This window comes from Sorex fumeus, unplaced genomic scaffold, assembly GCF_029834395.1.
Source record: "Sorex fumeus unplaced genomic scaffold, SorFum_2.1 ptg000051l, whole genome shotgun sequence".
Taxonomy (NCBI): domain Eukaryota; kingdom Metazoa; phylum Chordata; class Mammalia; order Eulipotyphla; family Soricidae; genus Sorex; species Sorex fumeus.
The window spans coordinates 22,177,809-22,205,250 of NW_026606108.1; the positions used below are offsets into that span (position 1 = coordinate 22,177,809).

Below are 27,442 nucleotides of genomic sequence, written 5' to 3' on the forward strand. Positions count from 1 at the left end.
ATGGAAAGAGCGAAGGCGAAAAGGGTGTCCAATAAATTGCAACATTCTTTCCACCATTCTAAGGAACCCACCTTCCTTATCAACCGGGTCATTCTAGACCCTGACTCCCATGCCAGCCTTTTGCCAGAAACGGTCCACATCGACACTGCTGAAAAAATTAAGACGAACCCTTCAAAAAATAGACCTGGAACAGTGACACTCACCAAACGTCCAAATAGGAGGAAGATGTCTGACAGCCAGCCCAGCCCCCCTGTGATCCTCACCCGCAGGCCGGCATTTCGAATCTGCTACATCTGTGGCCGAGAGTTTGGGTCCCTGTCGCTGGCCATCCATGAGCCTCAGTGCTTGGCAAAGTGGCGCATTGAGAACAACAAGCTGCCCAAGCATCTGAGGAGGCCAGAACCCTCCAAGATCCAGCCGCTCAACGGCAGTGGAGTCTACAATCTTGCAGAAGCAAATGAGGCCGCATTCCAGAGTTCCCAGGCTCAGCTGCTCCTCTGTGAGTTCTGTGGTCGCACCTTCTTGCCAGATCGTCTTCTTGTCCACCAGAGAAGCTGCAAACCCACGGATGACAGGCTCCGAGCCTCGAATGCCAGCTATTCTGATGAATCCGTTGGTCTCGAGAAAGTGCCTAGTGGCATCCCAGCCCGACCACGGACACTCATCTGCTACATCTGTGGCAGAGAATTTGGCACCCGATCTCTTCCCATTCATGAGACCAAGTGCCTGGAAAAGTGGAAAGTAGAAAATGACCGTCTCCCCAGAGCGTTCCGCAAGCCACTTCCACAGAAACCTCAACCCCTTCCACCTAGACAGTCCACCCAAGAGAGTCCAAGTCAAGCTCAGCAGGTGTCCTGTCCAAACTGTAACCAGACATTTGCCCGTGACCGTCTTTTGATCCACCAGAGAAGTTGTCGAGTTCAGCTTCATCAATCTAAAGTTGTGAACTTGACAGGGAATAGACAGGGCTTAAAGGAGTCCACTAATTCCAAGCAAAAAAGGAACATGGTGACCCCAACTGGGAGTGATAAGGTATTTCATGTCACATGAGGTATAGTGGGGTAGTGGACCTGTGGTGCTTTCTGCTTTCAAGGGAATGAGAACTTAGTGTCTCCAGGATCAGTGTCCTTAGCCCATAATCACTTGTCCAGTACCCAGTGTCTGTCTCAGTGTGCCATTTGCGTGGTCCCATGCATCTCTCCTGGCCAAGGAGATAATAGACAGAGCCCCCATCCCTGCCTGGTGGGTGCATAGCCCTCTGCCATCATTCTGCCTAAAAGAGAAGAAATGAATTTCTTTTATGATCCCTTCTCTTTAATAATCCTTGGGAGAGACTGTTCTTTGGAAATGAGTCATTAATGCTGTGTCTACATGGCAGAGATGTAATTCCCAGTCCAACAGCCATTATTTATTACTGGTTTATTTTAGTCATCTACCTTAGGAATTCATTTCTGGCAACGTTGGGTTATACTAAGTTTATCTTACTAAAATAGAATCTATGTCAAAAACCCCAAATGACTTTAGCAATAATTAAAACACTGGCGCACTTGCAGAAATAGACCTGCTCTGCAAATCCAGCATGCTTCCTTTGAACACTTACAGAATTGTAGGGAGCAGGGATCGTGCCCTGGAGTAGATATGGAAGCAGTTAGCTGTGCACTCAAGGTTCTAGAAAACATATGATCCCTGTGACAGCTCTGTAACCTACATTTATATTAAATGTGAGGGTCTGACTGGCTCCCCACCCCACAACTTTGGCAGATGTAAATAAGCAAGAATCGGTTTTCTCCTTGAATATTAAAGTGTTGTTGGGCTTTTATGCAAATTTTTTTCTTTCTTTTCTTTAGGGGGGGTGGGTCACACCCAGTGATGCACAGGGGTCATTCCTGGCTCTGACTCAGGAATTACTCAATTACTCCTGGCAGTGCTGGGGAACCATATGGGTTGCTGGGAATCGAACCCGGGTTGACTGCGTGTAAGACAAATACTCTACCCACTGTGCTATTGCTCCAGTCCCTTTTATGCGAAATTTTACCATCATCCAGGAAAGATGCTTATCATAGTGGCTACCTACCAGATAAGGTGTGGTCCATGCACCCTGACCTGCTCTTAATTCAGGGCAGTAGATCTGCCCACATCACACCTTTCAGAATGTCAAATTATGAGAAATAGGAAATGGCTGGAGTTTTTTCTCTAGAGCTTGCTTCTTAAAACACAGCCACTTATGGGGGGGGGGGGGGAGGGACGGTTCTTTAAATGGACTCTTTTAGAGGGATGGAGAGAGAGAGAGTGAATAAGACCCTTGCTGCATATATGGTTGACCTAGGTTTGATCTCCAGCACCCCATATGGTCTCCTTCCTGGGCACTGCCAGGAGTGATCCCTGAGCACATACATAGCAGGAGTAAAGCCCTAACCACTGTTGGATAGGTCCAAGAATAAAAAAGTCAAAAACTAAATAAAAGGCCTGTTTTAGGGGATGCTTTTATCCAAGTTACCTTATAAGACTGAAGATTGGGGAGACTGTGGGTGTTTGGGGAGGAGTAGAATATCCTTATTATTTTTCATCTAATTTTTAGTCTTATATTTGTATTGCATTATTTTGCCAAATGTCTAGGACTTTTCCCTCTTTTTCCATAATTTCTATGTCTAAAATGAAATGGTCATGGACTTACTAGTTTAGAAGATTCCAAGACAATGATTCTAAAGCCGACGAGTCAGACTAACAGATGCTGGGCAAGTTTTCCGATGGGCACCAAAGAAAGAACGACTCATTTCTTTGCCGAGGGAAAACACAAACTGTTAAGTGCGGCAGGGGCTGCAGGCTGCTCTCATAAACAGCGTCTGTTTTTTCCATCTCCTGGCTGTTGTTTTGTTGTGCACACGTGTGGGGTCTGGATGCCGAGAGCAGGACGATCCGGGGCTCTGGACCACTGAGCAGAAACTCTGTCTGTGTCCTGCCTCGCAGCCCTGTCCCCTGTCTGATTGTGGGCATGGACTGAAACGTTCTCATGTCAGATGGGGAAGAGCCGGGTCGGGAGCCTGAGCTTGTTGTCATAACACATACTTTGGGCTTCCCAAGTGTGGAGCCAGCAGGCTGAGCACAGCCTGTTCCCACTCAGTCACGACTCTGCAGAGAGACTGGCTGAGTCCCCAGCTTCACAAGAAGACACCTCCTGACTCACCCAGTCGTCTGGAGGGAAGAAGTCAGAAGGAGAGGCCAGCAGTGACCCCTCATGACACTGCCATGAAGGTCAGCGCTGCCTGGGTGCCTCAGAACAAGGGCACATGCAGGCAGCCAGCTCCCAGACCTAGAGAGGTGCTGGCTGAGAAACTGACTCTCCCCTTCACCCCCCAGCTGTCAGATGTGTGCTGGCCCGCCGGGGGACCACACACACTTTTGTGGAGGCAGAGAAAGGTCATCCAGCATAGGGTCTCTTCAGCTGCCAAGTTGAAAGTGAGCTTCGATGAATTAAAATGGAGGCAACGGCAAATCTTTGAAAGCTGGAACTTGATTCCTTCCCCAGAACAGACAGCGGCCGTTGCCCCATGCTTGGGGCAAAAAGCCTCTCCTGGGTAGTGTCATTTTTCCCCTTTGGATTACAGATGAGTACTGGCTGCTGTTTCTCTTCCCAGGCTTATCTTTTAGAATTTAGATGGTGGGTTGAATCATCCCTTCTCCCTGAAGAGCACCTCCCTGGATGTTATTAGATTAGACGATTTCATCTGCCTGTGGCAACCTTACCTTTGGCTGACTGACACGTGCATTCCTTTGGCAAGTCAGTCACTTGCTCCCTTTGTTCTCTTGTCAACGGGAACAATGCCCCCCACCTGCACCTCCACATACACCCTAGAATTCTTGATCTGACTGGAGATTGGAATTGGTCATCTTGTTCTTGTTCTCTGGGGGCTCCATCTTACAGTGAGTTCAGATGGGGAGCATATTTCGGGAAGCCATGAGGAAGGTACTTGGAAGACCATGAGGGCTTGGCTGGCAGAGCAAATCACCTCCCTCCCAAATGTTCCTCCAGCAGAGCTGGGCTCCGTCCCTGAGGAGTATGTATGTGCATGCCACTCTGCCATCACACCTAAACCCAGAAACCATGGAACCAAGTTCTCCCCCATGGCTGGCCTGCTGCATCTCACAGAATAACCTGGAATTGTCTGGTGAATTCTTATGCAGGGCTGTCATCTCTGCTGGTCTTCCAGGAAATGGGACAGATAATATAACAGATCTTGAGCACACTGTGAGAGTACTCAGACCTTGGGTATGGATCCTTATTTCCCAGGTGTGACTCCTTGGAGTGTCATTCCCACTGACAATAGATTCTTTCTGTCCCTGATAAAGAAAAAAAGTTCTCATGCATCAAACACTTTTGAATGCTTTAAAAGCAGAATTAATTCTACATAAGATCCTGGTACTATGGAGACCCATAGTTTTGACTTTAACATTTCCATATTGTACCGTTTAATGAGTTCCTTTGGTGTTTATGCTAATGAGCAATTTCCTAAGGGATCCTGAGGATTGCAATCATACAGATTGTTCATGTTCCTTGTTTTTCTCTGAGGGAATACATTTAAACATTTTTGCATTTAATATTTAGAAGAATTGTTGCCCTTTTCTAGAAGTTGATGACAATGTTTTTCTTTGGTTTTAGACCCTCTTAGTCTAGATAGAACTGACAGAGTTCAGTATAATCACATACAACAGTGAAGGCTTAGTCTAATTACCTTTCTGTTAGTTAGAAAATGCTTGGGTTGTTTGCATTGGATTTTTCTCGTGACATGTGAAATATGGTCAGTAGTGTCCTATACTATATTACAAGCTAGATATCTGTCTGTACGATAAACTCTTCTCCCATAAATGATTCTCTGAATGTGCTTGAAAGCTGCTTCTGGCAGCTCAGGTTTGATTTAAAGTTTCACCAAACATATCTCTAGACACTGCTCTAGCATCTGGTGCTGCCATCTGGTGTTTTCTGTAATGTCTTCTATGCTGTCAAAAATACTAGTGACTTTCTCCTGATGTGAATGCCAGATAGATTTCAGAAGGATCCCTCTATAACACACTCCAGTCACTGAGGTCACTGTCATCTCTGTGAACTGATATCAGAAATGCCATTTGATGTCTAATACATAGGAAGAGCAGGATGGATGACACCAGGCAAGTTGACAATTGTGTGTAGTCTGTATCTGTGTATCCAAAAAGTGTTTGTAGCTTATTAGAAGACAGGGAAGTAACACCACTCACTTTTATTACTTCATGATCAGCACTTTATAAACAGCATCTATTATAATCATTTTATATTACTGTTATAAGACAGACATTGTTTTCCACACTTTCCAGGTGAGAAGACTGAGGTGAAGTAACTTGTCCAAAGTCACCCAGTGGATTCATAGCTTGTGTCAGAATGGACTATATCTAATTCCAAAGTTCCATATCGCTCCTTGTCCCTAAAGAGAGATACAAAGAGAGAGAGCTGGAAATGTGGCACAAGTGATAGAGCATAGGCATTGTGTGTGTGAGGCTCTGGGTTTGATACCTGACACCACATGCCCACCTGTGGTATTGCAACCACGTGCAACTGGATGTGACTGCTCACAACAAATGAACACACACACACACACACACACACACACACACAAAGACACATAGATACACACAATAAGACTTCCCTGCAAGACGGTGATTGTGAAGCAGGACAAAAAAGGGAATAAGTTTTTCATTCATTCAACTAATATTTTTGTCAGACACTAGACTAAGTACTAGTCACAAAATAAGTAATCAGAAAATAAGTACTTAGGGTTGGTCTAAAGGTGATTTTAATCTTTTGGAAGAAATGTATGTGAACTATGTATGAATATGAAATTTCAGATTGTTAAGATGTATCTAATACTCAGAATCTGTCTGAGAGAAAAATGTATGGGAGAAAGGGACATTTCAACTGAGACACAGGACGTGAAGTATAAAAGCAATGACAAAGTAATGATATGTGTCTGAGAAGACAGGGAATGATAGGAAGAGGAACCATTCCGATCCAAGTAACCCGTGAAGGTCTGAAGATAAGAAAAACTGTAAAATGGAACTAAAAGTCCCACCTGGGTTGAGCCAGATGGAGGAGGCCAGGCACAGAAGTGATAAGTCAGACACACAACATTGCTCCATTCTTCTGCCCTGTGCACAGAGTAGCATCCATGTTTGTCTTATACAGGCTCCAGGTGAGTGCAGAAGACAACTTGTCTAGGTGTTAGGGGAAGGGATGGAGAAAAGGCATTTGGGCAACACTTGGTAGTGGTTAAGAAGTGAAGAGGTGAAGATGGAGCTTAAGTATAATTCCCAGATCACTACCTCAAGCATCTGTGCTAGTCGTGCCCTTGTTTAAGATAGGGAGTGTATAACTCACAAAAGACAGCAGTGGTCGCCGTCTATCTCTCCCGCTGCCTGCGTTCCATAGTCTCACGCTACTTCCCCCGTCCCGGGGAGGTTGACAGTGATGGGCAGGTGAAGGAAGGAAGGAGAGCCAGGCTGGTTTGTCTTGGTTGCAGTTTATTCCATTCCCATCTCCATTCTCCTCTGATTCTCCTGCTTCTTCCTCCCCCATGCTATTTCATTCTCTTCTCAATCCCCCTTTATCCTCCTTCTCGCTTTGGAATCTGGATACTGGTCCCCCAGCCCACTCTTACAGTCTAGTTAAATCCCAAAGCATGAGGGGTTGGGGTAACAATTACACATAGGTGTGGTCACAATCGATAGGGGTAAAATTCTTTCCCTTGGGGAAAGCAGCTTCTAGGACAGATACTCTCTCAGCAGGATGGCTCACCCTAGAGCAGAATCTCCTGGGTGTGTTTTTCCTCTCCTTATCCAACAAACATATAAGCCTACATAATATAAATCATTTTGCATGGATACAGTAAGAAATACCTTAAGCTTATAGAATTGCTCTTCTAGAGCCATCTCGATCTCAGACTACAGTGCTCAGGACAGATAGTCTTTCCTATTCCTAGCAGGGTCCTAGTCTCGTCGTTACTTTGGATCATCACAGTATTTGTCTATGATCAAGCTCTTAACTTATATTTAAGAATCGTGGCACTTTGGCCTGGCCCATTTTGATGCCAGGGTAGCTCACCACTTTCCCTGGATCAATTCAGTCCCTCGCCGGGACCTTGCTTTTGGGGTGCTAGGAACTAAGGGCAACTGAGGCTTAAGTCGAGAAAGCAGATGCCTGGGAGTGAATAATATTCAAAGCCAATTAAATCCTAAGTTACAAAGCATAATATTAATGGTCTTCCTGTATTTATACAAAAAGGGCATTGCTGTAAAGTAAACTATTCAAAAGGCATAAGGAGAGCAGAAAGGCAATATTAACTTACAATACAATTTCAGTGTCCTAGAAGCATCTGACCTTACAAATTAACAGATTCTGATTAGGGGGGAAAACTGATTAACTGGTTGGGGAAGAGAGCATAGAGAAGTGGTTACAGATAAACGAAGGAATGGGAGTGACTCGGGAGCACTGTGATGGGTGTAACCTGATAAACCTAAGCTCCTTGTGGCAAGGGAGAAAGGACAAAGCAATGTTATCCTACAGGGAGGACCTGAGCCAAGGGTAGGCTTTGGGGAGTGGTTAAGAGTTCCATAATTCACTTGGGGCACGTCAAATTCACAATGCTTGTGAACAATCTTAAATGGTCAAACCTGGAACAGTAGATGAGGCAGAAGTGACAAGACTTGGTTAGAATATATATTTGTGCAGTAGTAACATTTACTTTCAGTCATCAAAAAATTCTGGATCACTAGGGGTTGAGAAGATTAAGGGCCACCAAATAGTCCTTCAGTTTGGCAATGCAGATTGAGTTTGACAGTCTCAAAACATTCTTTACAGAGGTGGAATTGCACTGTGGTTGGTTGTTTTTTTTGGATTAGGGCCACATTTAGTGATGCTCAGGGTTACAGTTGGCTCCTGTGTTTACAGGGGCCATAGGCTGGCAAGTACTTCAGGGACCAGATGTGGTGCCAGGATTTGAATCCTAATGGTGACTTCAGTCACACATTGGGCAAGCGCTTTAACCTCTATCATAGATCTCATGCTCTGCAGCGTGTTCTGAGTGATAAAGATAGAATGTATTTTGAGGTTTGGCTTTGAAGACTACAGGAGAGAATGAGTAGGGGAAAATAGAGATGGTGGATTTAAAGGGGGTTGCTGCTGTTCTTATGATAGAAATATCTAGATTATATTTGTTCTTAGGATCATGATCTGGTGGATATGAGAATGTAGAAAGAGCAGAAGTGATAGACAAAATATAAAGCCTGGAGGACTAAGAGGGTGCGAGGGGTGGGATCCCAGAACATATGGCAAGAGAAAGGGCTTGTTAATAGTCGGTTTGACTCTGCTTCACCTCAAAAGAGTTTAAAAAGGGATGAAGGCAAGTCTTTGTAAGCTGATAGTAGGACTATATAGGAACCACAATCTGCTAATTTATGTCAATTAATCCAGCCATACTACCAAGCCTGTTTGTCAATAATGAAGGAGCTTTAAGAGAGAAAAAGGCTTATTTAAAGAGTCTGTACTTAATCCTTTGTCTCCTCAACTCTCTGCTTAAACTGAGTTCCTGAAATCATGATTACAGTTCCTGAAACCACATGCCTCTTGGATTTCCAAACAAAAAGATACAACTGGAACTCTGGAAGCAGTGGATGGAATGATGGTCTGGGTGCACTTACCCTGATAATCACCCTCTGTGACCCTTGCTCACCTCCTCTGTTGTGCTGACATCATGAAACCCAGCCTTGACCTCACAAACTGCCCTTTAGTGATGCTGGCATCAGGATACCTATAAGAAGCTGCCTCAATGAGTCACTTCATCTTTTCTTGGTGCCAACCATGCCGGCACATCGGGGCAGCATTCTAGGATCTTACTGCTCTCGGGTGTAGAAAGGTCATCTTTAAGGTAACCAGGTCACTTCTCTTCTGCATTCTTGACTCTAGAAATCTGACAAAGGAATCTGAGTTAAAATTGTGTGTAGAATATCTATGTGGGGAGGGAGAACCTCTAAATTTTATAACAGCAGCACCACTGATGAAATGGCTGTGTGGCATTTGAATAGAAAAATGTGATGAATAGGCCAGAGTGATAGTATAGCAGGTAGGGCATTTGCTTTGCAACCTGCTGACCCAGGTTTGATCCTCAGCATCCCAAATGGTTCCCCAAGAACCACTAGAAGTAATTCTTGAGTACAGACCCATGAATAACCCCAGAGTATCACCAAGTGTGACCCAAAAAGCCAAAAAAAAATGAAGAATGTTGCTCATCTATATATATATATTATATACTGATATATTTATTTTAAATCATGAGCTTTAAATTCTATCTATAATCTATGTGTGGAGACAACATAGTATATACCAGCTAGTTCTCAAAGACCTCAAAAACCAAACAAAAATAGAGGAATGTTATATTGTACCAAGAAGTAATTTGAGTCTTCTTTAGAAAGAAAACTACTGATTTTCTCCTCTGTAAGAAGAGAAAATCACATGTTTTAAGTTCAAATATTATTTGGGCTTAAAAATAAATACCAGAAAGTGCCTTAGTCTTAAAGAATTATCTAACTTAAATGGCTTCCTATGCCTTCCTTAGCCTGTTTCTCCATCTCATCTCACTGCTCTGCTTCCGGTCCAAACACACAGATGTTCACATTTTCTGGTGAGAGATGCTAAGTCTGAAGGGAGGGACAGTTCTTAGAAATCCAGATTACAAAGTCAACAAGTGCAATATCTCCCAAAATTCTTAGGACTCCACCAAAGAACTTACTGCAAGAAGTTCTCACTGAAACAGACAACTGTACCATGACATAATCTTACTGTAAAACGTGAGACATTTTATGATAGGTGGGAGGATGGGGTGAGAATTTTAGGTAGGATTCTATCTCTTAGGTCTCTATATGTTCCACAAATCACCCCTGAATTATTTCTTTGGTCTCCTTCAAATTCTTTCCTCAATGAGGTTGTCTTACTTATAGAGAAATGCAATCTAACAGATTGAAGGAGGGCAAAGTAAGTACCAGAACTCAATATTTCTGCTTCAAATACCAGTTCTGATGCTATGATCCCTGTCAACAGTTTCCAAGCAGCTCTTAGATCTCAGGCAGAAAGGCAGACTCTTTAAGCACGTAAGGTGAAAACATAAGGGAATTTATGGTACCTACCTAACAACATTCAGGAAAGCAGAAGCAGCATGGAGAGAGCAAGAACAGAGAAAAGATAGTGATTGTGGACAAGAAGCTCAATAGGAAGAAAAATGTTGTGGTGCAGAGAAGTAGTTCAAAGGTTAAAACTTATCTTGCTTGTGACTGTGACTGCAACAATGATTCAAATCCCAGCACTGCCCTTGGTTCCCCCAACACTACCAGATGCCGGTCCCTGCACCCATAGTCAGACCTGGCCCCCAAGCACAGAACTCGTATGGCCCCAAGCACAGAACTCGTATGGCCCCATACTCGTATGGTACCACTGGTGTGCTCCTGCCACCCCCAAAGAGAAAACACAATGTTGGAAGATTAGAATAGGTTTTTGTTGTTGCTTTGTGTTTTTGGGTCACACCTAGTGATGCTCAGGGTTACTTCTGACTTTGCACTCAGGAATTATTCCTGGAAATGTTCGGGAGACCATATGGGATGCTGGAGATTAAACCTGGGTCAGCCGTGTGCAAGGCAAATGCCCTACCCACTGTACTATTGCTCTGGCCCCCAGAATGTTTTCTGAATTAGCTAAGGTGATAAACTTTGAAGGAGAAACTTCTTTTGTTGATTTTAATTGATACAAACTCTTTTGGCACTGAAGTTGTAGACAAATCAGACATTAGGAATCAATCAGTTTCCAAGTTACAGACAGTGTCTACTTTTCCCTTTCCCCTCTCTATCACTAGAAGGTGGAGTCGGGGTTGGAGGTCTGGAGTCTTTCTCAGTTCTGAGATTTTATTCGTCATTTCAATCCCTATCTTGTTGGTTTCATTTTATTTGGCCTGGTGCCAAAGTGAAAAACACGGGAATAAGAGAGCAGTGATATCTCTGCCCATTTCCCTATGAGGAAAGTCTTTCTTGATCAGAATTAGCCCCAAGACTTAATGATGCAGCTCACCTTTCGACCAGTATCCATTTGATTTTTTAAAATTTTCTCACCCATTACAACTTTGTTATAGTTTTGGTAATGTGTTAACAATAATGTTGATATTTATGGTTTTGAGGACAAAGTTACGTACCTTTAGCACCAAAGTGCCCACAAATCTCCACTAGTAATTTTTGTTGTTGTTATTTATATACATAGTTTTTTCAAAAGTATAAATGTTATTTTTGCTTTAGTTTCGTTTAATTTTTTGTTTTATTCTTATAGTGCTACTACACTCTGCCCCCAACACAGTGCCAGGATCCTGCGACTGACTGCTACCCCATGTGCCCTCCCACCCCTCCCTCTCCCATACCCTCAGACACAGTTCTATAACCATATTTCAAGACAACCAAAATCCTCCTAAGTCATTAGGGAAAAAGTAGTTTTAGTTCAGTGTGAGAAAGAGGATAACAAAGAAATCCTCAGCTAAAAAGATCATATTCCCAGGACTGACAAGATAGTTCAGTGTGTGAGGCACTTGACTTGCACATGGCTGATCCTGGTTCAATCCTGGAATGATTTATGGTCTCCTCTACACTACCACAAGGGAGGGCATGATCCCTGAGTACAGAGCTAGGCGGCATCCCTGAGAACAGCCAGGTAGGACTCCAAAAATAATGAACAAAAAAACAGGGAACCAGGGTTGTTAAGGTACTTTGCACACTGATGACTGGGGTTTGATTCCCAGCAGCACTGGGAACATTTTTCATGTAATATTTTTAATCTATCACCATATACTTCCCCCCCCCCAAATATCTCCTTTTTTACTTGGACAGCTTTTTCATCTTGTGAGATTCAATCCTTTGAATCAAAATACCAACTAATGTGCCAAGATTTCTGAGCGTGGAAACCAACCCCATTGAAGTTGTTGGTGTGTTGATGTGTGTGTATCAGAAGCTCAGTTCCTTTCTCAAAAATGGGGATCTATGGCAAACACCATTTTTCAGGGAGCTGGGTGGGGAGAGGATGGTATAAAACAGGCTGCTGCCCAATGTAAGCACCAGTGCTTTCGGAGTAGCCCCCAGGGCTTTGGGGGTTGGGGGAATCTGCGGTGAGCTGGAAAGTAAGACACATCTAAAGACAGAATTAAAACTTTTCAGAACACTGTACCAGACAAGTGGAACCCACCTGCCTGCTGGTGGAAATGGCCTTCTCAGTTTACAATCATAGATCAGAGGGAGAAGTCAGAAGGGAGTTTGAAGGGGTAATCTGGCAGAGAAGCTATACGGGAGAGAGCCTGGGCCATGTGGAGGCCTCTGTGGATACACCAGGGGTCCACAGTTAGGCTTCCACAGCCTGTTGGCCTTTGTGGAGTAGGAAAGAATCTGAGAGAACCCCAGGATGGACAAATAGCAACTCCATCCTCCTGATCAGCCAGGCCTCATCCAGAAATGGACCATATCACTACAGTGCAGGGTGTGGGCCTCACGTCAGAAGTGCCAGAGGCCACAATGGTTTTTCTCTAAGTCTTGGGCTTTGTATCATTTCAGCGTAATAATCACAACCAGATAACTTGAATGTGATGTCGTGGCCGGACACTTTTTTCTAATTGACTCTGAGTTGCGCCTGGTTGAGGTCACGGAAACTGCATGCTCCCCTAGCTGCCCTTCTCCTGCTTTCCTTTCCCTTTGGCTCTGAGATGAATGAATGTGAACACGGGTTTACCAGTGGCTCTTATGATGTGGGGAAAACTAGGATGCGACCACTATAATGACAACAGCAAAAGACCATTGAGATTTCTACTTTTTTTTTTTTTATGTTTCTAAGTTGTGAATAAAAGTTGTTGCTTGGTGGAAAGCTCCAGGCGATTCATTTGCATACATATTTGGTAATAAATTAAGACATCTTTTACATTCTGATATGGCTGCCTTGGCACGGCCCTCAGTAAAAGTGCCTCCTCCAAAAGAAAAGGCCAACTGTTTCAATGACAGCAAATAAATCCTCCTGACTGCTGTCCTCCAAGGGCTGGACTTGGCCAGAGGCCTCTGCTCCATCGTGGCAGAAATGTGTTCTTGTGTATACTCTTCCCTCTCTGCCCTCCTTCCCCTTCCTTCCCCTCCATATTCCTCTCCTCTCCTCTCTCCCTTTACTTCCAAACTTTCTCTTCCTAAAAGGCATGAGCCTAAAAATGATCAGTGTAGGCTTGAAGGAAGTTTAGAATACTGAGAGACCAAGAGAGCTTTTCAGTGAAATAAGATGGGGGGAGATAACGGATCTTACAACATCACACTCATATTTGAACTGCCTCTGATGAGTATATGTGGAATCAGGGCCTGGTATGGTCCATCCACATCAGATACCAGGCACATGGGCACAGAGGAATAGCCCCATCTCTCTGCTCCCCATCTCTAGTGCAGGGCCTGGATTTTGTGGAAAGAAATTGTGAATGGAGTTAGTTTCTTAGAAAAAGAAAACCTTGAAATATCTTTGAATTTAAAAAAAAATACTTTTCAAGGATTTATTTATTTCATCTGGGGGATTAATTGAGTCACAAAGGGCTTTGGATCTCTTAGAAATAATCAGTACAGCATGTACTTTGCCTCTACAAACCCATGGGTTCTTTTTGGGAAACCCTGCCCCCATTTTTTTCTTCTAATTCCTGGGAAAAGTCATTCTATATTTGTTGTGTGTGTGTGTGTGTGTGTGTGTTTTAATTTTCATCTCACATCTCACAGACTGAGCAAGGCAATGCAAATTTACTCTTATAAATTGGATCCAAATGTATATTTAAAATCAGCTTTATTGAGGAATAAAATGCAAATATAAGCTGCATCTCTTTGACATGTGTAATTCAAGAATTTTGGATAGTTTTGTAACCAAGACCATAATTAAGATAAAAACCATTTTCATCACAAAAATTCCTTACACTCTTCATTCCTTCTTTACTCCAATTCATGAATATTTCCAGTCACATTTGGACCTTTATTCTTGTGACAGTGCTATCTACTGACAGTTTTAATTTACTTTTTCAACATGGAAGAACTAAAAGGTTTCAGTGAACAAAATTTAAAAATTATGCCCCATCTGACCCTTCTATTTGTCTGATTTTGTCTCCAGGGTTTTTAAGTCCTTGGATTTGAAGATTTGAAGCATTCAAGTCTCAACACCATCAAGACAGTCCCTGTTAATTATTTTTGTTCATCTACTCTTCTCTTGGGCTGTAATTATACACAGCGGGTAGGGCATTTGCCTTGCATGCAGCCAACATGGCCGACCCCAGTTTGATTCCTCCGGCCCTCTTGGAGAGCCCGGCAAGCTACCGAAAGTATCTCGCTCACATGTTAAAAGCCTGGCAAGCTACCTGTGACGTATTCAATATGTCAAAAACAGTAACAAGTCTCACAATTTGTTATGAGATGTTACTGGTGCCTGCTTGAGCAAATCGATGAACAACAGGAGGACAGTGCAGTGCTACTCTTCGCTTAGTCCCAAAACAACTCAATAGTTTATATTGGCTAAAGCAGTTCTCTTGGAATCAAAAATCCTTGCTTCCTAGACTGTCAAATCCCTTAGAAGCATTATATCTTTTTTTTTTTTCTTTTTGGGTCACCTAGTGATGCACAGGGGTTACTCCTGGCTCTGCACTCAGGAATTACTCCTGGTGGTGCTCGGGGGACCATATGGGATGCTGGGAATCAAACCTGGGTCAGCTGCATGCAAGGTAAATTCTCTACCCGCTATGCTATCGCTCCAGCCCCTAGAAGCGTTGTATCTTTTAGGAGCAGGAGGATGGATCAGGACCAACGAGGGAAGCAGGAGGCCCTGAGAAAAAGGCCAGCCCTTGACTTCTCCAGGACTGCTTCAGGTGTTCATCTTATGAATTCACAAACACTCTCCCACCTTTGATCATTCTTTTTATGAGAGACTTTAAAGTACTTATTAAAATTATCTTGTAGAAAGGTTTTTTCACTTCCAATAGATGAAACTTACTGTGCTCGTATGTTCCCACCTCATCAGTAGTTCTATCCATTCAACAAATTTCATCTCAACTGTCACTTCTTTGGCTTCTGATCAGAACTCTGCCCCTCTCTCCACATATCATGTTTCCCTGCCTAGCAAGACAAATACAAATCTCACCTTCATTAATCAGCCACTGATTGACTAGTCTTTATTAGGAGGGAAATATAAGGAATGGAATCTCCATAATTTCCACCACAGAAAAGGTGCTGTGTTCAGGGAAACATTTGTTTCTTGAAGGAGTAAGATGGATAATGCACAGAGCAGGAAACTGTGGTCTCTGGCTCATGGGATGGGGTGGAGTTTGCATTTGCAACTCACATCAGACTCAAGTCTGATGTGACTAGAAAACCTAAGGTTGGCAGTTGGTGAAGTGATAGGCTTTATTCTACAACCCTGGAGAATCACAGAAATGCCTGATTCCTTGTCAGGCCATTTTTGCACAAATTGGGGGCTTTTTAGGGGGAGGGTTTGGGCATTTGGGATGCTAAAAATTAAATGGTAATTTGTCAGTCCAGATACAAGGACATACAAACCCAAGAGCTGGTTCAATCCATCTATTTCCCTGATTGTCTTTTTGGCTGGTGTTTTCCAGCAGGAGGTGACTAATCTCATACAAGTACATTTAGTTATTTGTGAATTTCTTTTTGTGGCTAATGCATCTATTTCAGAGAAATAAGCCTAAACAAAATTTCAATATCTGGAAAAACTATAGTTAAATTATATTGTGATGGAAACAGACACAAGCTAAATTCTATCCTCAGATTATTTCTCATGGCCTTTATTACTGTCTTTTTAAAAAGTAATGGAGGGAGAGGAAGGGAGAGAGAGTTCAGAAGGTAAGATGCTTGTCTTGTATGCAGTCAACAGTAGGTTAGAATTGGAAACCCATGCGGCCCTCCAAGCCCTGCCAAGAGTGATCCCTGAGTGCAAAGCCAGGAGTAAGTCCTGAACATTGCCAGGTGTGACCCCAAAACCAATAAAATAAAATGAAATTTTTAAAAAATAATGGAGCGGAATTCTAAAAACTTAAATTTTAATCAAAAATAAACATTTACCATGGTGTATTCCCCTTTAAGCAATAAAATAGTATTACTTGAGTAATGTTGTTTAAGTTCTTACAAGTATTTTCTGTACTTTCTTATGCAAAGTTATATTTATTTCTAGTATTGATTCCAGTTACATATTTTTTGTTTGGGAGACCACACCCTGTGGCCCTTAGGGCTTTTTACAGGCTCTATGCTCAGGGTGTGGTTCAGGTGACCATATGGGATGCCTGGGATCAAACTGAGTTCTTCTATGTACAAAGCAAGTGTTCAGCCTGCTATACTATTGCTCAGCCCCAATTTTAATTACTAATTGGTAAAATAGCCATCATTTAATTTTAATTATAATAGTAAACTTTTAATATAAACAGTCAAATATAATTTTTAAGTGTTTAATGTTTATGGTATTGATACACACAATTATTGCATCAGTTATGTAGAAATTTTCAGAAACTAATTTGGCTTTAATTTATCCTGTAAGAAGTGAAGTATTACCTCATCCCTGTTTATTTAATCTGAAGTTGATATAATTTTTATTTTATTTTTGTAAAAGTAACACATGTTTATTATAAAGCCATTATTGAAAAGTATTAAAATTAGCATTAAAAAGTATCCTTTAGTTTTCCTTAAGTGAAGAACATTCCAGTCATCTCTCTATGAACACAAACATATAAAAATATATAGAAATGCAGATTTTTTTCCTAGTGAGATCATCACATCCAAGTATTATTAGTAAGATGTTATATTTAATTTTACTTGCATTTGACAAAAAGAAGCCAAAATGAAAGTGATAAAGTGTTTTTATTTGTCAAAGTGTTTTTCTTTCTTATTCCCTTTTTCTCAGAATAATTTCTCTTGTCACATCGCCTTAGTTCCATGCATAAAGTGATTCATTGCCAGTCTCTTAGTCACACTCTAAATATTTCTGAGGACTTTTTAATGTTTGTGTGTTTCATTTTTTGATTACTTATAGCTTATGAATTGATGTTTTGCAAAGGAGATTGGAGGCAGAGTATGACTGCATATTTAATTAACTACACAGAAACACTTTAAAGAGTAAAGGAAGGAGCTATTAATACTTCACCAAGACAACAGGTATAATAGGAGCTGTTCTAGTCAAAGCAGGACTTTGACTATATTAACATCACCCTGAAGCCAGAGGTGGTGTATTTCATAAGTCTTACAGGCTTCAACTCAGTTACTTCCTGAGGCATTTAAATGGTGCCAAATAGCTTCTTACACAAAGGAGCATCTATTTGAAGAAATAGTTGACTCTGGCTAAGGATCCAATAGCTCTCTTCCTGGAATTAAAAGATGAGTTTTAGGGGAACCCTAAGTACCATTTGAAATCTTACCCATAATTCTGTAGACATTTGCACTTTTTTGGGAAAGTGACCAAACCATACATCATTGAGTTTTCAAAAGGCCCTGTTGCTCCATATATATTACTATTTTACAAGTCATTTAATCACTTAACTTCCCGTTAGTCGTCGATTTGCTCGAGCGGGCGCCAGTAACGTCTCCATTTGTCCCTGTCGCGTGCTAGTGTAGCCCAATGGCATCTGTTCGCTCTGGGATCATGAAGAGCCTCAAACCGATCATTCATGATCTTCACGAAGAAGTCTGACTATCTGGTAGGTGGGCGGCCACGTGGTCTTTCGACATCCCGTGGAATCCAGTCAGTAACAGCTCTAGTCCAGCGGCCGTCTTTAAATCTCATTACGTGACCAGCCCATCTGATTTTTGACACCTTGGCAAATAAGACAGCGTCCCTGATTCTTGATCGTCGACGGATGTCGGAACTCCGGATTTTTTCTCTCATTTGAGTGAAACGTTATATTCCAAGCATAGCTCTTTCTATTCTTCTTTGGGAGACCTGGATAGCATTCTCATCCTGTTTACATAGGACCCAGGTCTCTGAGGCATATGTTAATGCAGGAAGAACAGTGGAATCAAAGAGATGTGCCCAGAGCCGGAGGTTCTTCGTCCTCTTAGCTATTTCTTCGACGTTCTTGACGGCGTTCCAAGCCGCTCTCTTCCTCCTGCGCAGCTCGGGTGCCAGGTCATTTGTCATGTTGACTTCTCGACCTAGGTACACATAGCTGTTGCATTCGGAGATGGTCGTTTCGTTGAGAGCGAATGGGGCATCAGGAACGAGGCTGTTTCTCATAAACATTGTCTTCGTAAGATTCAGCTGTAGTCCTACCTTTCCACACTCACGGTCAAAGTCAGCCAGCATTTGTGCTGCTTGGCTGATGTTTGGTGTTATTAAAACAATGTCATCAGCAAAGCGGAGGTGGTGTAGTTGCCGACCATCTATCTTCACTCCCATTCCTTCCCATTCCAGTCGTCGCATGATGTTCTCGAGGGTGGCACTGAAGAGTTTCAGTGAAATGGTATCACCCTGCCAAACCCCTCTCCTGACATCAACGATCACTTCTTTGTAGAATGGTGAGATCCTGGTAGTGAAGAAGAGAAGTTGGAGCTGGAGAAGTTCTATAAAGAAGACCACACCTTCTACAACATCATTGTGGGTGATTTTAATGCCAAGATAGGACCGAGAAGATCAGCTGAAGAACTTCATATCAGGACCCATGGCCTAGAATGGAACGAACAGGGTGAGAGACTGTCTGAGTTCATCATGTCGACCAAGACCATCCATGGTAACTCACAGTTCCAGAAGGCAGAATCTAAACGTTGGACATGGGAGTCTCATGGTGGACAATTCCACAACAAAATAGACCACATCATATTCAATCGACAGTTTTGCCTGACCGATGTCGCTGTTGTCCCAAAATTTCAAACGGGATCGGACCACTGTCTCCTTCGTGCAAAATTCTACTACAGAGCAGGGAGAAAGGGCTGCAAAGTTCAAAAAGAGAACTCTCAGAACGACCACCAACTGGGAACTCTTTGGCACTATTGTGGCAACATGGGAAGATGCCATTGTTGACAACATTGACGAGGAATACGATGAACTGGTTCAGCACCTCCATGAATGTGCGAGGAACGCCAAGAGAGAGATAGCCACAAAAAAACGCCTGTCTTTGAAAACTCTTGAGCTAATTCGCCAGCGTGGTTTGGCGCATGCCTCAGGCAACCGCAAGCTAACGTGCGAGCTCACAAAGCAGTGCAGAGATGCGATCAAGGAAGACCTCAAAGAGAGAAGAGCAGAAGTACTGGTAGATGCGGCAGAAGCTGGGAAAAGTATTCGTTACGCCCGCCTGTCCTTCGCCAACTACAAGACCAAGATGACTGCCCTCTGACGTCCTGATGGATCCTTCACATCCTCCAGAACAGCAATGGAGAAGATTATCCATGACTTCTACTCAAATCTCTTCGATAGCCATGTCCACTTGCCGACATATCAAATTCCACAGGATGGATATGTCGTTCCCAACGTTCTCCCTTCTGAAATCCGACACGCCATTTTGTCGGTAAAGAAACAAACAGCACCCAGCCCAGACAAGGTCAGACCTGAACACCTGAAGAACCTGCCGTCAGTACTCATCAATACACTGGCTCGGCTCTTCACTGGCTACCTATCTGAATGCAAGGTTCCATCCCAGTGGAAAACCAGCAGGACCGTACTACTGTTCAAGAAGGGAGACATCCATGACATTGGCAACTATCGCCTGATCTGCCTATTGTCTGTCATCTACAAGTTGTTCACTCGAGTCATCCTAAATAGGATTGGCAGAACACTAGATGAAGGACAACCATGCGAGCAAGCCGGGTTCCGCAAAGGATTCAACACCATAGACCATATCCACACGATGACCAAGCTCATTGAGGTTTCTCGGGAGTTCAAGATGCCGCTATGTTTAACGTTCATTGATTTAAAGAAGGCCTTTAAATTCTGTTGAGACAGAAGCGGTCATTGAAGTCCTAGCCAATCAGGGCATTCTAGCCCAATACATTAAGATCCTCTGTGAGCTGTATTGCGGATTCACTATCAGGATCTCACCATTTTACAAGTAATTGCAAAAAAAAAAAGCATGACATACTTGGATGATGTTCTACCAACTTTCCTGTTTATAAGATCACACAATGACAATTTTGTGCTATTATTACTTAGCCAACCCGGGTTTGATTCGTCTGTCCCTCTCTCGGAGAGCCCGCAAGCTACCGAGAGTATCCCGACTGCACAGCAGACTCTAGCAAGCTCCCAATGGTGTATTCGATACGCCAAAAACAGTAACAAGTCTCACAATGGAGATGTTACTAGTGCCTGTTTGAGCAAATCCACGAACAACAGGATGACAGTGCTACAGTGCTACAGTGCTATTACTTAGAATTTATTGTGGTTTATTGTGGGTTAATAATATGATAAATGACCAAAGGCAGAAGGTTACTGGTTTTTTTTAACAACTACTAGTAATATCTTCCATTTTTGTTTTCAATGTTCTCTCATTAAGATTCACGCAGTAGTATTTAGTCTAAAACATATTTTTTTCTTTCTGGTCAATTATTACATGTGTTCACCTTTTAAGTTCTTTTAGCTATTGAGTTGTATATTTCACAACAGTTTCCTTTCAGCTTGTGTGTGCTATCAGGGCTGTTAGCAGAGACTCCTGGGAAGTCTTTGGAATATAGCTATATTTGGAATATAGTCATAGATTTCTGCAACTGTGTCATTTCTCTTCTAGCAACATGTCTCAAGTTTCTCGACATAACCACCTATTTTCTTGCTCCTTAATCTTTTGCCCTTGGCTTAATGATGGCAGTGCCACTATTTTGTATTGTAAAAATGAACACATGCATGACAGGCCATCCGACACAGATTAGGGGGAAAGTCATTAAATGTTCACTTCCCTCTGCCTGGAATGATCCTTATATAAGGTATTGCTGATAGAAAAAGTCAGAAAAAGTGCTGTGTGGAAAATAAAAAGATAATGCTAATAGTGACCAGAAAAATTATTGGAAACATATGAAAGTTAGTAGATAAATTTGAAAAAAATTCACCCCTATAAAAGCTATTCCTCGTGTCCAAGTGCCTCTGTGTATGTCAGTCTAACCAGACTTCTCAGCAAAATGAAATAACAAAAGCAAAAATTTTTGATGTATCCCAATACACGGTGTATATATGGGTGGTGGGGAGAGAGGGAGCAGGCAGAGGAGGTGGATTTAGCTGCTCCCTCCCACACACAACCCAGTTTATATCTGAAAACAGCACTTAAGGCTATTCAAAGATTAACTTGTTAAATTAATTAACTTTTGCCCTCACGTTAAAAAAGTAATGCTTCACTCCCCAAATATTATCTGAAAAGTTGACAGGAAAAATGTTGGAATCCTTTACTCCGCAGAAACTGTAGACTTAACCCACCTTCTGCTCCCTCCTCTGATTACACTTCCCTGCAACTGACCAGGCCTGGCAGGGCTCCACCTAGACAGACCCTGTGGGCAAGATGGCTCCTGCCTCTGCTGGCTCTGCTTCGCGAGTCACATCAGCATAGGAGCCAGCAGTCCTTTTGCCTTGTCCAACAGAGCTCTGGTCTCGTCTGCCCATTCCTTGGTGCCCTGCCCTGCTTTCATCTGAAAACTCTGGAGGACGGTGCTGAAAGCGGGAAATCCCCACCCGGAGGATGATGACAAGAGCCACACGTTCCATTTTCACCCTAAGTTTTGAACTGATAATCATGAAATGAAGAGATGAAAGATATTTTCTTATTGCATTAAGGCCCAAAGGGGTGCCTTTTTTTCTTGAGTTCAGAAGTCTGGAAGTCTGGATTTCCTTGCAATTCTTAGAACATGGTTTAGGAGTGAGATGTGCAAAACTAAGACTTGGGAGGTTGTGGCAGGTTCAACTACAGTTCAACCACGCAGAGCACGGGGCAGACTTTGGAAAAATACTATATAGTACATCTTAGCCTTTTTATGGTATTTTCTTCCACATCCCTTTCAGTTCCTTCGTGCGTGTCTTTCAATCTCTGTGTCTGTTTTCTTCTCATTTTTCCTTCCAAAGGAAACCTTCTGAGAATGTGACACGAATGTCTTCAGTTACAGGCCATGCCATTTATTTTGCTTATATGCTTTGTTAAAGACTGGGTTTGACTCATTCTTTCCATATGGAATTTTTAATAAAGTCATTATTCCCAAAGTAAAAAAGAATAATTTCTTATTTTTTTAACTAAAAGGCCTGCATCTAATTAATCTCTCAAGTAAACATGTAAAAACTAGGAACCTTAGATATCTAGAAAGTCATTATTTATACTTCATCCCTTTTCTTACATCTTATATTTTCTGAATATTTTTAAAGTCACTTTTCAGATGTTAGACCTTGCTTCATGGTTGATAACAAAGAAAGATAAACAGTTATTTTGTTGTTTTGATTCATGTAGTCTGTGTAATCTTCAGACAACTAGGGAACCCCAGGGCGTGCTCTCTCTCTCTCTCGCTCTCTCTGTTCTCTCTCTCTCTCTCTCTCTCTCTCTCTCTCTCTCTCTCTCTCTCTCTCTCTCTGCCTGCATTTGGTGATCTCGCACAGCTCTCCACTGGGACTGCCAATGCCAAGGGCAGACGATGGAGGAAACAAGGACCAGGCTGGTTGGTAATCAGTTGCCATTTATTCCATTCTCCCTAGGTGCCTATTCCATTCTCACAAAGCTCCCCATTCTAGTCTCACACAGCCCCTGGTGTCCTCCTGTCTTTCCTGCTCATCTCTCTGCCCTCTATCTCCTAGCCTGGTCCTCCTAGCCTGGTCTCTCTGTAGTCTCTTTCCAATTTCCCTGCATTGGGGGGTAGCAGAATCAACATATCAAAGCCTTTCGCTTGTAGGGTGGCTCTCCTGGGGACATCTCCCTATAGAGCTCAGACTATAGTGCTCAGGCCGAATTAATCTTTCCTAACCCTAGCAGGGTCCTAGTCTAGTTATTACTTTATGGATCATAACAGAATTTGTCCATGGCCATACTCTTAACTTACAGTTAAGTATTATGGCACTTTGGCCTGGCCCATTCCGATGCCAGGGTAGCTCACAGCTTGCCCTGGGTCCATCCAATCCTTCATCAAGACCCTGCTTTTGGGGTGCTAGGAAGTAAGGGCAAATGAGGCTTATGGCGAGAGATGGGATGCCCAGGAGTGAATATCATTCAGAGTCAGTTAACTCCCAAGTTACAAAAGCATAACACTGTCTTCTGTGTTTATATTAAAAGGACATTGTTCTGAATTAACTATGCAAAGGACTTAAGGAATAGAGAAAAACAATATTTACAAGTTAACAGAGGCTGATTAGGAGATAAAGGTGATTGACCATTTGGGAAAGCAGAACACAAAGAAAGAGGTTACAAATAAACACAGAGCAATGGGAGCACTGTGATGAGAGTAACCCAATAAACCTAAGCTCCCTGTGGCAAGGCAGAAAGGACAAACCAGTGTTATCCTACAGTAGTCTGTTGGCATAATTACATAGAATTATGTAATAAAAATTCTATTTCAAATAGTTAAAAAAAAAGGTCATTGAGGGAGTAAATCCCATTGCCATTTTGCTTCTTCTGTAGTCATTGTAGATTTACTTTTGATAAAGGCATATTGAAAAGAATAATGAACTTTCTTATAGCAAATATTTCCCACTCTCAGGTGAGTGTTGATTTTTTTGTACTGCTTTTATTCACTCATGAATACGATTTTGAGTACAACTTCCAAACCTGAGCTTTATCTAACACATCTTTTGTTATTTACAGCCAATAATGATCAGGCGTCCACCAACAGTTGTTTGTTATATTTGTGGTCGTGAATATGGAACAAAATCTATTGCCATCCATGAGCCACAATGTCTTAAGAAGTGGCATAATGAAAACAATTTGCTGCCAAAAGAATTAAGAAGACCAGAACCTAAAAAACCAGAAGTTAGAATCATTGATGGTAACTTTGGGGTGGGGTGGGGCGGGGAGGAAAGAACTGAGTGTGAGCAAGAACACTTTTCTCGCTCAAACTTATGAATAGAATTGTTCTTTTCTTACTTTTACAAACAACTGTATTTAGCAACATTTACAATCTTGGCTACAGCCAGCTAGAAAGACTATTATGGATTACCTGCCCGATGTGTTGTTTTCAGATGCCAGTATGTCTGGAGAAAACAGTACAAGGAAAGGAATCCACTGGAATTTCTATTTATGCAAAAGTTGCCTACCTTTGTATATATTATCAAGCGCAACACTTAAAAAGCATAAAGCTTTAAAAACTTGAGGACATTTAAAATCATTTTCAAATATGGATGTCTTAATGTTTAGAGAGCAGGGGTACTAAGTCAAATGTACGTACTAGTTTCATTACAAAATTGAAGAAACTAGCCCGTACATGAAAAAAGGCAAGCAAGAACATGTCTCCCAGTTACAGCTGGTATTATGAAGAAAAGGTTAGCCCAGTTTCTATAGTCATATCTTTCAGTAATGGCTGTTATGGTCATTTCCTTCAATAATGCAAAGGAAACCAAAGCTAGACATCTATATAAAATGTCCAAGCTTTTGCACATTTTGCAGTCAATACTTTAAGCACTATACAAACCAGATGAAACAAAACCCCATAAATTACCAAAGGAGGTGTAATAGTAGTCTTCAGAGTATGAGAATAAAGCTGTTCAGAGAATAGCAAGCTCAGATTTGCTCATCCTGTTCCTACCACTGTCACATTCTCAGTTGATTCCCTGCTCCCCACAAAGGATAACTATTCTTGGTTCTAAGCAGAGGATTGTGAATTCATGGATTCCTCTTATGTAAACTACATTTTGCGTAACCAGAAGGTACCATAGAGGTAATTTGGTATCAAATAGCCCAAAGCACTTTCTTTAGAGAGAGAATCCAAAGAGAGTTGAATAACAAGGAACAGAGTGGAATCTAAATGATAATGATAAGGTTCAAGCTATGGCAAAGAACCCTATTTACAATTCATCCAAGGGAAGGTGGGGGAAGGTGGGGGAAGAACTCAAAGTGCCAACCTCTACTGAAATGAGAGCATTCATTCACAAAGAGATAGTTTGCCTCATTGAGGCTTTCTTTTGAGCAATTCTTATTTGGGGTAAAAGAACAGCATCCTTTGCTGCATCTTTATCACTTTCTCTGTTTGAACACTCTTTACAAGTCTAGAAGTGATGAGAGAAATAACTGGTTTGAAAATCTTGGTGGGTTCACGATTCTGTTACTACCTAGAGATGCAAAAGGTAGGGCCTATGAAATGGTTCTTTGATGCTATTTTTTGACTTAATGATATTTTAAATTTTGAAGCAGTTCTTCCTATCTGAGTAAAGAGAATTCCCATTCCCATTTCTATTCTTAGTCACTATAGTCAGAGTTCAAATAACCCTCCTGATCTAAAGTCAGAGTTTGATGCAAAAACATTTAGAATAGTGCGACGTATCATTTTTATGTGAGAATCACTGCAGTCCCTGGAATTATTGAGCACATATTAAAACCCAGAAATAGGAGAAAGTTGGTGCCATTCTTTTTTCCAGCAGCTTTTAATAAAGACTCAAAGTACACATTTATAATCTGCATAGAAAATACTTGCTATAGCTGAAGGAAAAATGTTAGATCGTTCTAGGATTTAATCTTCAATGGATCAGAAAAAAAAGTTGGTGTAGGGATGTTAAAGAATTTAAGGTTTGCTATGGTTATGTGAACTATTTAAAAAACTATACGAGAATTTTCTAGGCTTTGACAAAGGCATATATGCTATGAAAATTCTTTTTAAAACAGGTATGTGATGTAGTTTTGAGTGCCTGGCAAAATTTGGGAGACTTATTTTGGGTGATTCTGAGACATAGTCAATTTAATGTACTGAAGTTACTCTGTTTAAATAAGGCTTATTAAAGCTAAATCCCATGCTGTTTTTCTAAAATAAAGCCATATGCCTTATTTCCTATGCTTTGCCAGTGAAAATTATACATCTTTCAGCTGTCTTTGTTGTTTCCTTAAGGACACTTCTTTCTCATCAGATTAACTATTGCTTGCATTCTTCACTTTAATTACTTTTAAAAGAACTTTCCAGTTTATCACCATAAAGAGATGGTAAATTTTCAGGGCATAATTCACCCTAAATTCACTTTTCACTGTCCATTTGGGCTTCTAAAAACATTCCACTGAAGGATTGCAGAAGAGGAAAATACAAATACATATTCTTTTCCCTTTGTAAGCTTATATTTAGAGTCAACTGAAAGAAAGCCAAAAGTTATATTTGCAAGATAATGTGTAAGCAAAGATGTTAATAATTAGAGAAGTATGCATATCATAACACATAAAACACAATGTATTTCCCCTTTTAAAATTCAAGGAGTGAAAAACCTGGGTCTCATAGCTAACTTTACTCAACCTTTGAAAAAGAGAAGGGCCCTCTCTTTTTTCTTTTGGCAAAAGGAGTATGATTTGTTTAAAAGTCTCAGTCAACAGGTATTTCCTGGAAATATTTTCCATAAAAGTATATGAGATTATGGTTCTCCAGAATGAAAACTGATCCAATTTTACCATTTTCTTTCCTTTTTTCTTTTTTCCTTTCTTCCTTTTCTCCCCTTCCCTACCTCCTCTCCTACCCCCCCACGCCCACCCTTCCCTGACTTCAACTTGCCAGCCAAAGGGTTCTATGATCTCGAAGCCTTAAGTGAAGCAGCTTGGACAACTGCCCAGAGCCTGTTGGTTCCCTGTAATAATTGTGGGCGCACCTTCCTGCCAGACAGACTGATTGTTCACCAAAGATCCTGTAAACCGAAAGTCGCCAAGTAAAGCCCTTTCTCCCGACAACTGTGTTAGAGCAATGAGATTCTTTTCAAAGCGATGGGGGGTGGCGAATTGGACTACAACAAAGGTGGTGGAAGCCAGCTCAGGCCTATGGCTGTACCAGGCCAGCAGAGATGATGGGCAAAAGCATGGGATCAAACCCCCAAGGGATGCAGGCTTATGCCTAATCCACGTGAGCAGGGGAGAATTACAGGAGGGTCAGTTTTGTATTTGCAAGGAAGTGTAAAAAAGTGTTGCCTCTTTTCTTCCAGTCCAACTCGGACAGTTTGGTGAGCAGAAGCTCAGGGATGGCAACTTCAGGCAGAACCTTATTCCTGAGAAAAACTGGTTCCCTTCCCACCTTCATGCTTTTTGAAATAAGGTGCCTCTTTCCTGCTGCCTCTAGGGAAATGTTTGGGGTGAGTTTGGGAGAATCTTCTTTTCCCTGTAAAATCACTCAACCAGAGCCTTTTGAAATACAGAGCTGAGGATTGAACGCACTAAAAGCATGTTGAACCCCTTCACCCTTTCTAGCTGCAAGACATACAGCATAGAGAAATCAGAACTTCAGC

At 41.9% G+C, this 27,442-nt stretch overlaps 1 protein-coding gene across 1 annotated transcript; it reads left to right on the plus strand.

The window, feature by feature from the left end:
- LOC130033126 (zinc finger protein 474-like) lies at nucleotides 1-26,876 on the plus strand. The gene is made up of 3 exons (XM_056124842.1): nucleotides 1-1,032; nucleotides 23,847-24,027; nucleotides 26,725-26,876. The coding sequence occupies exons 1-3, from the start codon at nucleotides 1-3 to the stop codon at nucleotides 26,874-26,876; spliced, it is 1,365 nt and encodes a 454-aa protein (XP_055980817.1).
- Nucleotides 26,877-27,442: the final 566 nt, after the last annotated feature.